We start from the raw sequence: 13,225 nt of genomic DNA on the forward strand, positions 1-13,225 counted from the left end.
AGTAAAAGAAAATGTGGGGAAAAGATTGGAAGTTATATAGAAGAATTATCAAAAAAAAATGTCACTAACTTGGAAAAGGATAGACAAAAACTGATAGAAAAAAAAAAAAAAAAAAAAAAACAATTCCTTAAGGAACAGACTTGGAAAAATTGGACAAGGATCATTGAAGAAAACAACTCCTTTAAAAGTATAATTAATGGAAAAAGAGGTACAACAATTCACTGGAAAAAAAATTCCCTAAAAATTACAATTGGACAAATGAATACTAATGATTCTAAGAAACATCAGTCATTAGTGAAGCAAAATCAAAAGAATAAAACAATAGGATAAAATGTAAAATATCAATTTGGAAAAAGAACTGATTTGCTGTAAAGGGCTGAAACTGCAAAAATATAGTTTTAAATCAGACAACTGAATAGAATAGAAACAAGCCTTAATATTTATAACCCAAAGAGGCCATTCTCTAGGCAACTGAGTAGGAGATAGAAGTCCAGGCTGAAGAGTTCCCATAGTTTTCACCTGTTCTTTACTTTTCTTAAATCAGTCAACATCCTCCATTTTTTTTCCATATTTCTTTCTTACAGCAAATACAGGGGAATTCCAAGGACTTACAGAAGGTTGTAAGTGTCCTTGGTCAAGTTGCTACTGTACTATATCTAATAAGGCCTGAATTTTATCTTTGGCTAAGGTCCACTATTCTATTCCCTGGTGTATCAGTTTTCCATTGGATAGGAACAGGTGAAAGTGTTGGCAGGCCTTCAACAGCAGCCCTGTCTAAAAAAACAAAGTATTCATTTGTAATCCTAATTGTTGTAAAATGTCTCTTCCCCACAAATTGATGGGGATTTTTTCAACTATAAAAGGAGCAAAAACTCCTGTTTTACCTTCAAATATCTATCTCAAAGGGATAGCACTAACTTCAGCTGCTATTGATCTTTCTACACCAGACATATAGGCATCTGCCTTAATCTTTGGCCAGTGACTGGGCCAGTTGGCACCTCTAATGACTGTATGATCTGCACCTGTGTCTTCCAATACTTCAAATAGTATGTCATTTATATAGATAGTGAGTACAGGACAGTCAGCTGTAACTACTGCAGTCATAAATATTCATGGATTCTGTTGTTTGGAGTGAGAATCTGGGCAGCTATCACCAGATTGCTTATTAGGAGTTTGTATCAGTAAACCTGATGTTACTACTTCTCCTGGTTGATAAGTCACACATTGTTTACCTATATTAGTGATTGGGATATTATTTACATTTTCTGCAGCTTCCCACATCAGTGTATGTATGAACACTGTTTTGTAAGTACTCTCAAGAGGTGAAATGGTCAAGCCTACTGTGCCTGGAGGCAAGGGATCTATATGTGGAGAGGAACAGATTTTACCTCTTCAGGGGTTATCTCAGTAGTCCTAGGTGCATACAACTCTATTGTCCCCAATTGTAATCCCTTTCTCCCATCAGGTTGCTTCCTGGATGATTGATTATGTAATTCCTTGCTCCCATCAGGTTGCTTCTTGGCTGATTGGTCATATCTGAGTACTGAACTTCTAAAACCTCTCTAGAAATAAAGGCTCTAAAGGCATAGGTTGCCATCATGTCCCAAGTAGTTTTTGCCTCGGGCCCTGGGGCCTGGGCCCCTCATCCTATTTCCCTGAAAAAGTCTACATTCTGATGCCCAATGGAAGCCTCTCTTGCATTTTTGACGTGGGGTTTTAGGTCTTGTTCTCCCATCTTGTTCTCTCACTCTGTCTCTATGCCAACATTGAGCTTTCAGATTCCCTACTTTACCACATTGAAAGCATTGACGAGTCTCTCTGGAAGTCCCTTGCCAAAAAGGATCCTGTCTTCCCATGTTCATATCTTGGGAAGTCTACATCATAGCCTGGCTAAAATGTATTTTTGTCCACTGTGGCACAGGATCTTATGATCTCTTCTAAAGGAGCATCCTTGTGTAGTTCTAGTTTAATTCTTTTATAAACCTTATTCGCATTTTCTTTAGCAAGTTGCCTTATCATAATTTCTGTTGCTTCATTTTCACCAATAGTTCATATGACAGTGGTCTTCAGATGGCCCACAAAATCAGGAAAGGGTTCATTGGGCTCTTGTGCTATTTTTGAGAAGGTCTCTCCTTTATAAAGGATGCTTTGATAGGAACAAAACCAATTTGATCATATGCTTCTATGAGGTAATTAATTTGTGCTGAACTGTCTGCATAAGAACCTACACCTCTTAGTTGGTCACAGGTAATTGGAGTATTAACTTCAGTTTCCCTATTTTGTTGGGCTTGTATCTTTCAGAGTTCAATATATTCACAAAGCCACAACAAGTTATGTCCAGGTTCTAAGCATGCCCTTGCTGTAGATTTCCAATCACTAGGAGTTAAAATTTCATAAGCCAAATTCTCTAATAACTTCTTATATAAGATGATGTAGCCCCATAAAAAATGCAAGTAGTTCTTTGATGATTTCTAGATCAAAAGGAATGTATCTTCTGCTTTGACCTGAAGAGTCAAGCTGTTCAGTCACAGGATACATTTCTATTCGCAAATCAGCTGTATTCTGCCCTTCATTTTTGGATTAAATAGTGCCCTTTGTAATCTAGTCATAGGAGGGATGATTGCTGGGGGGGAGGTGCTAGTGATATTTCTTCCCTTCCCACTCTTCCTCTTCCCTCTACCCAGGAAGGTGAAGTTGATGGGGGAGGATCAACAGCCTGTTTGTATGTAGGCAGAGTTGAAGCTGGACTATGAGAGTGAGAATCAGTATGCCCTTCAAGTTCACCTAAGTCCTCATGCCCTCTGGTAATATTTCCATTAATCTCTCCTTTCTTATCCTCTTTTTTCCTCACACTTACTCATGTGGATGTTCTTAAAACTTTTCTCTTTTCTAGAACTTGCAGGATTCTTTAAGGCCAATTGTGTTAAGTTGTACATATAGAATGTTTCCTTAGAAATTGAGTCAAGACCTTTATCATTATAATATTCACATAGTTGATCTCCTACTAGTTTCCAATTATCTGCCTCTATTATTTCTTCCTTGAAGAACCAAGGGGGCATGCATTCTAATATATCCAAGAGTCCACCAATCTGCTCCCAAGTTACAAGCAAATCATTTCTCTTTATCAATCCAAGTATGCTTTCTATAGAGCTTCCTTGGGGTGGGAGTGGGGTTGACCGTGGGGGAGAATCTTTTCTTAATTTCTGCCCCATTTCAGCAAGAAAAATTTACTAGTTTAGCTCTTAACAAAGTGAGTTCCCTGTTTGTCTATTAAAATACTCACCCTATTTCCTGTTCACAAGGAGTTGTTCAATGAAATTAGAATCCTTAGTTCACTCATTGGGCGTCAAAATGTAATGCTGGGGCTAGCACCCTGGAGGCCTCAGTATCAGACAGAGTCAGGATAAGTAAAAGTCCTTGGTTTTTAGGGGGAGAAGCAGGCAAACTGCTATGAGTTTTGCCAAAGATCTCTTCTTGATTCTGGAGTCTAAAATCTCTACCTTTCTCCTCATCCTGCCACCAAGTGAGTTTCTGGCCTCTGTCACCCCACCCTCTAATCCTTGCCTATGATTGTCTTACCCTAAACATTGATCCAGCACCAAACAGTGATAAAGGGCATTTTTTTCCAAATATATGCTAATAGAGTAATTGTCTTATATTGAATAGATAATTAGCCTTAAGTGTCCAGTTGTTTGATTCAAGCATACCTTTTTGGAGTTTCAGTCCTTTACAACTTGCAAAATAGATATAAAAGAGATCATTTAAAAATTTATGGACTACCTGAAAGCCATGATCAAAAAGAGAGAAACATGGATAGTATCTTTCAAGAAATTATCAAGGAAAACTATCTTGATAACTTAGAACCAGAGAGTAAAATAGCTTTTAAAGGAATCTACTTATCACTACCTGAGATTCTGAAATGAAAATTACAAAGTGTATTGTAATTAAATATCAGGTTTATTCAGTTAAGGAGAAAATACTGAAAATATCCAGAAAGAAATAATTTAAAATGTAAGGAGCCACAGTCAGTATTACACAGAACTTAGCAGCTTCTACATTAAAGGATCATAGGCCTTTGTATATGATATTCCAGAAAACAAAAGAGCTTGCATTGCAACCAAAAATCTACTACCCAGCTAAATTGAGGGAAAAAATAGACATTCAATGAAAGAGAAAACTTTCAAACTTTCCTAATGAAAAAACCAATACTGAACAGAACACTTTATCTTCAAATACAAGACTCAGGAGAAACATAAAAAGATAAACAGAAAAGAAAAACAATGTTATTCATTAAGATTAAATTGTTTACATACTTATGCACAAGATGATACTTTTGACTCTTGAAAACTGTAGTTTTATTAGGGCAGTCAAAAAGCTTATACATAGAAGGTTTGGGTATACTTTGAATGTAATGTAATGATATGAAAAAAACAATTAAGGGATGGAAGAATTGTGCTGAGAGAAAAGAAAAAGGCAGGAGGCAGAATAAGATAAATTGCATCATGTGAAGAGGTACAAAGGAGTACAAAGAGAAAGAAAGAAGAGTAGTTGAGAATTGTTTGAATTTTACTCTCCTTGGATTTATCTTTAAGAGGAAATTAGATACTCAATCAGGTGTATAGATGTATCTTACCTTACAAGAAGTAAGAGTAGAAAGAAAAGAAAAAGGAACAAGTTCAGCTGATAGAAAGGAGGGCAGATTGAAGCAGGTGATGGTCAGAAGCAAAGTACTGATGAGGAGGGACAAGGTGAAAGGAAAAAGAAAAGTACAAATAAGGGGAAAATGGGATGGAGAGATAAACTCAGTAATCATAACTGTTAATATGAATGAGATGAACTCTTCCATAAAATAGAAGCAGATAGGAATAGATTAATAGCTAAAATCTTAGAATGTTGTTTATAAGAAACATTTAAAACAAAGAGTTATACACAGAATAAGAGTAAAAGGCTGGAGTACAATGTATTATGCTTCAGCTGAAGTTACAAAAAAACCAAAAAAGTAGATATAGCAATCCTGATCTCAAAAATATAAAAAAAAAAAAATTGAAAAAAAATAGATGTAATTGATCTCTGCAGAAAATGAATGGGGATCAAAAACAACATACCCTTTTCTCAGCAGTACCTGGCAAGTACACGCAATTTGACATGTATTAGAATAGAAAATCCTCACAATCAAATACAGAAAGATAAAAATATTAAAGGCATCCATTTCAGATTATTATGCAATAAGAATTCTATATAATAAAGGTCCATGGTAAAATAGACTAAAATTAATTGGAACTAAATAAGCTAATTCTTAAGAATGTATGGGTTATTCAACAAATCATAGAAACAATCAATGCATTCATCAAAGATAATAGCAATAATGGGACAGACTCCCAAAACTTAATGGAATATGGTCAGAATAGTTCATAAAGAAAATGTTTTATCTCTAATTACGTATATTCATAAAACAGAGTAAGAGGAGATCAATGAATTGGGCATGCAACAAAATAACTTTTAAAATCTCCAGGGCAAGATGGATTTACAAGTGAATTCTACCAAACATTAAAAAAATTAATTCCAATACTATATAAACTATTTGAGAAAATAGGTGAAGGAGTTTTACAAATTTTCTTTTCATTAATTCCCTTGATATTCTTGAATCTTTTGTTCTTTAAGATTTTGTTATTATTTTTTCCTATTTCTATAAAATACTTTTTGGTATTTTGGTTGGTATAGTACTACATAAATAAATTTAGATAAAATTGTTTATTATATTTGCTTTATTTACCCATAAACAATTAATATTTTTCAAACATCTGAATTTATTTGTGTGAAAGGTGTTTTGTAATTATGTTCATTTTCCTGGTACCATTTTACAACAGTGTTTCTGATAAAATTTTCAAAATATAGAGAAAAATTAGTTGAATTTATAAGGATACAAGTCATTCTAGAATTGATAAATGGTCAAGAGGTATGAATAGGAAATTTTCAGATAAAGAAATCAAATCTATAGTCGTATGAAAAAAATATTTAAATCACTATTTATTAGAAAAATACAAATTGATGTTAAGGGACAGGTCAATTCTCCTAGAGCCTCCACAGCTCTGGATCACAGCATCTGAAGGAGCTGCAGGGCAGCCTTTGCTGTCACAGGTGTTATGGACTGAGATAATTGGAGACAGAGGGAATAGAAGAGAGGTCAGATAATGCAGCAGCCTTTCAGTTATAGAGGTCAGAAAACAGCAATGGCCTCTCAGTCTCCTTGTATCATCCTCTCACAAGAAGAGATCCATTCTGGGTTGGATCTTCAGCAGCCAGTGTCAGATGGTTCCCATGTATTCCAACAGCTCTCCCATGTATTCCAACAAATTAAAACAGCTCTGAGGTATAATTTCACACCTCTCAACTGTCTAATATAATAGAAAAATAGAATGGAAAATGTTGGAGAGAATGTTGGAAAACTGGGACACTTATATACTATTGGTAGGGTTATAGTCTAATCCAACCATTCCAGAAAAGAGTTTGGAACTATGTACAAAAAGTTATCAAGCTATGTATATCCATTAATTTAGCATACCACTACTGGTATTCCAATACTACAAATACCATTATTTATATCTCAAGTAGATCATAAAAAAGATATAGTGATACATATATAAAAAAATTAGCAACTTTTTTGTGGCTAAAAAATAGAAATTGAAGGTATGCCATTAATGCAGAACAAGTTTTGGTATGGAATGGTATTGTCCTATAAGAAATTATGACAAGCTGAATTATAGAAAAATGTGGAAAGTCTTACATGAACTGATACAGAGGGAAATAAGCAGAATCAGGAAAACACTGTATATACATTGCATAATGATCAACTATGAAAAATTATCTCTTCCTAGCCATGCAATCATCCAAGACAATTCCAAAATACTCATGACAGAAAACGTTATAGACATACAGAGAAGAACAGAGAAGAACTGAAGGCAGATTGAAGCATATTAATTTGTTTTTTTTCTTTCTCATGGTTTATTTTCCCTTTTATTCTGTTTCTTCTTTTATAATATGAATAATGTGGAAATATATTTAACATGATAACCTATGTCAGATTTCTGGCTGTCTTGTGGAGGGAGGAGGGAAAGGAAGGAGTAAAAAAAAATTAGAACTCAAAATTTACAAGAATGAACATTGAAAATTATCTTTACATGTAATTAGAAAAATAAAAAAGTATTAAAATGAAGAAAAAAAAACAACAGAGAATCTTTAGAAAAAAAAGTAATATTTATTTTAGCCTGATTTCCAATTACATTGCTTTCTTAATACTACACTGACAAAATATATCTGATTGATTTTTGTAACATTCTGTGCATAAATGAATTCTTATCAGACACAGTAGTATCATGAAAAGTTCATAAATCATGACCAATCCATATTTTTGCAGTAATTTAAAATCTAAATGTATCTTTAACATACTTTATATATTGTTTGATCATTTTTTCAGTTATCTCTGACTCTTTGCAAACCCTTTTTAAATTTTCTTGGCTTCTGATTTCCTTTATCATATGATTTTACAGATGAGGAAACTGAGGCATACAGGCTTAAGTCACATAGCTAATAAATATCTGAGATTAGATTTGAACTCAAATGCCATCTAGTCATTCCTGCCTTATATAAAGAAGATTTAATAGCATTACACTAAAATTCATAAGTTTTAGATGTGACTAAAGGAATGGATGATTGTGTTTTCTGTTTGTTTTGTTGTGTGGCTTTTTTAAGGATGTTGTTTATTTTTAACAACATATTCACCTGTGTTTCCTTTGTAGACAATAGAATGATGTGTAGGACATAAAACTAATAAAATTAGTGTTGAGTCTCTCTAGATTTTAAGTTATGTAGATAAAAAATGTGAACTGGACATCTTAGCAACTTTATGGATAATTTGACAAATGCTGACAGGAGACTATCCCACATGGATCACTAACAGATTAGAAATCAGAAATAAAAAAGTCACTTGATAGAATAAAATAAAGCAAATGAAATTCTACATGTTCTCAAAATGATTAAATAACAATTATCATGGCAAATTTCAGAACTCTATTTATGATGCTTAATTTATATTCTACTTTCAGGAATTTAGAAATGCTGTATACCTTCAACTTGGATTTTTTCTATATCATTTTTCAAAAGAGTTGTAAGATGGTATGGTACAATAAAACAAAATTCAGTTTTGAGTAATCTTTCTATATCAAAACTTCTTAAACTATAGGTTACTATCCAATATGGGGTTGATAGCTAATTTTAGGGTCACAGACTTATGCTTTATTATTGATAACTGTTTGACACATATAACTACTTTATACATCCATATTCCTAATTTTGCATAAAAATTTCTTGGACAAAAAAGGATTGTTAGTGGAAGAAGTTTAATAAACCTTCTACTATGTGACACTTTTAATTATCTAAGGAAGGAAAATGTGTTTTTGACCAAGTTGTCTTTCACTTATATTCTTCCTCCTTAAAAAGCATAGAATGGTTTACTACTCATATCACCATACTTTCTTATAAGAAAGACATACCACTGAATTTTATTATACTTTCCATAAAAATTTCTCCAATATGCAGAAGTATTAGATTTATGCACTTTTATTCTAAATATTGGGCTTTAAGCATTATAACATATAATCTCTTATAAAGCTTAATGCAAACTTATTTCCATTTATGTAGTGGCATTAAAGACTACTGAGGATAATTTGGGGATAGAATTTACAACAAAAACCTGACCTTTAGAATTTTATTTTCCTTATATATTGAAAAAATTGACTTGCTATAAGATGGATTAGCATGGGTCTTAAGGGTGGTAAAATGTTCATTGTGTCAGATTCAAATATTATGAAACTAAGAAATTAATGTAATAATATAATAAATTCTTATAGAATTATATGATAAATAAGAATCTGATCTGAATTTGGCATTTTAGCATATAATATTTGTTATGATAATATCAGTCAGTATGAGGCTAAGGGAAGGTATTTCTTGATATACTGATTTCTTTAAGTTAAAAACAAAAGGATAGTATCCTTATGCCTTGTGGCAGAACTGTTCCAGAATCAAACTTTTACTTTTATTATAATTAATCAGAGATTCTGACATAGTGTCACAGGCAGAATAGCAATGTTGGTAAATATCTTAATTGTAACAACATATTAGTAAACTCTGAATATATTAGTCAGAAGTTGTTACTTATGTTTGCATATCATTTTTAAAATACTTTCTTGCTTTATTATTTAAAACATAGGATGCCAGAATTGAAATGAACCTTAAAATCATTTAGTACAACTTAAATATCATTTAGTACAACTCTTCTCATTTTACCCTTACACACACATGAGTGTACCTGCATATATGTGAGTGTTTTAATCTCTCTCCTAGTTTGCTGTTTTCCTCTTTTGCAAATCTTACAATAACTTCCATGGACCCATTTTCCTCTCTGTTTGGTATTAAATGAAAGTATGGAAATTTAACAAAGAGATACAGCAAATAAGAAAAATATTCATTTTAAAGTATGCTTCAAAAATCAAATGGCATATACAATTATGATATTAGTTAACACTATCAGGGAAATAACTTCAGAATAAATTACAAGACTTAGAACATATCTGGATTTAATGATTTTAGTCTTGGAAAAAATGTCAGGTGTCTGTTTTGAAACAAATGTTGAACCTTGTGAATTGTTAGTTGCTCATACCATTATAAAGCCTCATTAAAATCAGAAGATTCTGTCACAAAAATAAATGGAGAGAAACATCTTTTTATTGAAATTCAATATTTGGATTTACAGGAATTATTTTACTTTTTTTCAGATTTACTTACGATTCTTGGACTATGAGATGCAAAATTCAAATGAATGCAAAAGGAATTTTGTGGCTGTGTATGATGGGAGCAGCTCGGTAGAGGATTTGAAAGCTAAGTTTTGTAGTACTGTGGCTAATGATGTGATGCTGCGCACAGGTCTTGGGGTAATTCGCATGTGGGCAGATGAAGGAAGTCGAAATAGCAGATTCCAGATGCTCTTCACATCTTTCCAAGAACGTAAGATTCTCTGAATTTGATTGTTTGTTCTTCAAGTATGTCATATAATGTGAGCCTCATAAGCTGTTAAAGGTGTTTTCTTCATGCAGTTTGAGCACAGCAGGTTATTTTGTAATATGTTGTTAAAAATCACTGAGTTCTTTTATTCTCTTCATCTATGTTATTTTGGCAGATGGCATCAAAGATTTCATTTCAATTGTTTATATTAAATAGGATGCCAGGTTCTTGCTTAAGATAGTTTTCATATCTTTCATCGGGAAAATGATGGCTTGTTTGGCTTTCCAATTGGCTCTTTTTTCAAGTGATTATAATGGCTTCTGATAAAGTTTAAATTATTTTTTAAAACTGGATGAACATATTATTTGCACAATTGTCTTTAGTATTTAATCATGTTCATGATAGTAATATCATACCTTAATTAGACTTGGAAAGACAACAAATGAACAAAATATCAACAACATATTAAATTGCAAAGCCAGTATGGGATCCACATTTGTCCACTGAGAGTAAATGTGGAAGGAAATGATTTTGTCAAATTTTTCTCCAAAAAATGAGAATTTATTCTTAATACATTACTTTATAACATTCTTTAGAACCACTAACCAAAGTAGTTAGATCATAGTTCTAGCCAGTGATTAACAAAAGAGGGAAACTTGACAAATATAACCACAAAGTCAGACCTTGGATTATCAAAACAGATAATCTTGAAGTTAAAAAAAGCCAGAAACTAGAAGCAATAATAGCCACCCCCCGAAAAATGTCATGAATATGTTGGTTTATCTACTAATAGGACAAATCATATTTGTTTATTTGTTTGTTTTTAATAATAATAAGAGACTAAATCTACTATTCTTCATCTATGAATAAATTTTATATCAAACATTTTAAGTAAACTCATGTTACTCATGCTACCCAGATTGCTAAAATCATTTTAATAATAATAATTATCTGCCATTTATTTAATGCTGTATAGTTTACAAACCACTTTACAAATATTATTTTATTCTTACACTAACCTTAATAGGTATTTTTATTTTTTTTCTATTTTAAAATGAAGAAACTGAAGCAGACAAGGATTAAGTTATTTACACAGGGTCATACAGTTAGTAAGTTATTGAGGCCACATTTGAATGTTGATCTTCTTGACTCTATGCCTAGGGTCATGTCCTTTTGCTATGCAGCAGCTTCCAGATTTGCAATATCTGAATATCTGATATGTACCCTTCTATTTACATCTAAATCACTGACCAAAAGCATTAAATATAATACATGTTGGTTTCTTTGGTCATTTGAAGAAGGGCCTCATCATTCTTCTTAATACTTCACAAGTTTTGTGATTTGTTCAGTATTGGGATGCATTTCAACAATGAACAGTGTATCATCTCCAGGACTTGATTATCTGTCTTCATGCCTATCTATATCCATCTATATCCAAAATAATAAATCTCATGTATGCTCATAATAATGGATTTTTCTATTTATCTAGACTATTTCTTTTTTTAAATTATATATCTTTCATTGGTCCCATTTCTTAAAAGTCTTCTAACTTAGTAGGATCTTCCACAGCTTATGTTCTACTAATATAATTTTCAAACACTCAAGGTTAACATGATTACATATAACAATATGACATTATTTGACTTTACTTAAGTGATTATCAATTGACACTCATTGGAAATATGATTAAGAAATATTTGTGGCATAGTAGATACGTTTTTAGCTGCCTCAATAACAGGAAGAAAGGGAGGCAGAAAGGAAAGGAGGGAGGAAAAGAGAAAGGGAAGGAGCATTTTAAGCCTTTACTTTGAGCCAAGTACTATGCAGAATACTAGTGACACAAATAAGTACAAAAACAAGGATCACTCCATCCTTAAGAAGCTACTTTATAATAGGTGTCTAGGTAATAGGATTTTGATTGTTAAAGTTATGGGGATAGTGAATGGAATCATAATGGAGTATATCAAAACAACATTTTTTCATAGCAATGATGATATTTATTTATAGTACCTGAAAAGGCAAAGTATAGGAGAAGGTATGGATCAACAAGTATGTACCTACAGCAAGGTAGCAGACCAGATAACAAAGTATATCTGCAACCTAGTTAGATATAGTAGACCATGCGAGATAATCACCAATGAGATTAGGCTTTATGGCAAAGTTTCCAAACATGAAGTAGTTAAATCCTCCAGAGCATGATGTGAAATTTATGTACCCTTTCTTGGGCACATATTTTGAAATGCATAAAATAACATACATAGGATTTATGGACCTTAGGTAAAGAACCCTTAGTCTACAGGTCAGTGAATAAGATGGTAAAAGGTCTTAGGATTATACTTCTTGAAGATTAACTGAAGAAAATATATAACTGTTTTCAAAAACTTAAAGGGTCATCTTGCAGAATAAATAGCTTTATTCTGTCTATGCCTAGAAAGTATAATGATGGGCAAAGCATAGAAGTTTTAGAGAGGCATTTAGAAAGGCTCAATGTAAGGAAATACTTTTTATTTATAAAATGGAGTAAATGGCCTTGAAAGGCAGTGAATTGTTTGTGACTATAATTGTCTGAGTGGCACCTGAATTCTTCAGAGACATTAAAGTTCTTGTCTCTGACTTGATCCACATGGTTTCTAATGTCTCTAACCTCTGATCTTCTAATTTTATGATTTGCGGGTCTTGTTAATACAAATAAAGTGGAGATTACATCAGATTATATTACATTGGATATTTCTGTTAATCTGTGCTTCAAGGGATAAAAGGGATAAAATGCAGTAGATTAAAAACTTTCTGAGCCCTAACCATGTAGGAGTATTTATTTTATGAAAATTGCCAGGAGAAAATATTCTGATTTTATCATATAACCAGTTAGTGATTTCTTCTTTAAATAAATAGTTCAAAAGGCAACCAACTCCCTATGTTCATGACTGACTAATGAACTGTCACTCTTTTTTGAGTGATGAGTATCACTGGAGTGCATTCTCCCAATGTATCTCAATCCATAAATATACTTATCAACTGTAAGGTAAAAGCCTCAACACATATTTTGTTATTTCTGTCAAAAATCTCCTCTGTGTCATGTTATCTATACATTTTTACAGAGATGAATTTCTTCACTCATAAGGAATATGCTGACTACTGCTACTACATACCCAAGATCAAAGTCACT

At 32.5% G+C, this 13,225-nt stretch overlaps 1 protein-coding gene across 1 annotated transcript in view; it reads left to right on the forward strand.

The window, feature by feature from the left end:
* NETO1 (neuropilin and tolloid like 1) overlaps positions 1-13,225 on the forward strand; it is a 260,993-nt gene that overhangs the window by 181,222 nt on the left and 66,546 nt on the right. Inside the window, exon 7 of the mRNA XM_074273996.1 lies at positions 9,834-10,062. Coding sequence (XP_074130097.1) covers positions 9,834-10,062 — 229 coding nt within the window. The remainder of the gene's footprint in view (positions 1-9,833; positions 10,063-13,225) is intronic.

Source organism: Sminthopsis crassicaudata, chromosome 1, assembly GCF_048593235.1.
Source record: "Sminthopsis crassicaudata isolate SCR6 chromosome 1, ASM4859323v1, whole genome shotgun sequence".
NCBI classification, from domain to species: Eukaryota; Metazoa; Chordata; class Mammalia; order Dasyuromorphia; family Dasyuridae; genus Sminthopsis; species Sminthopsis crassicaudata.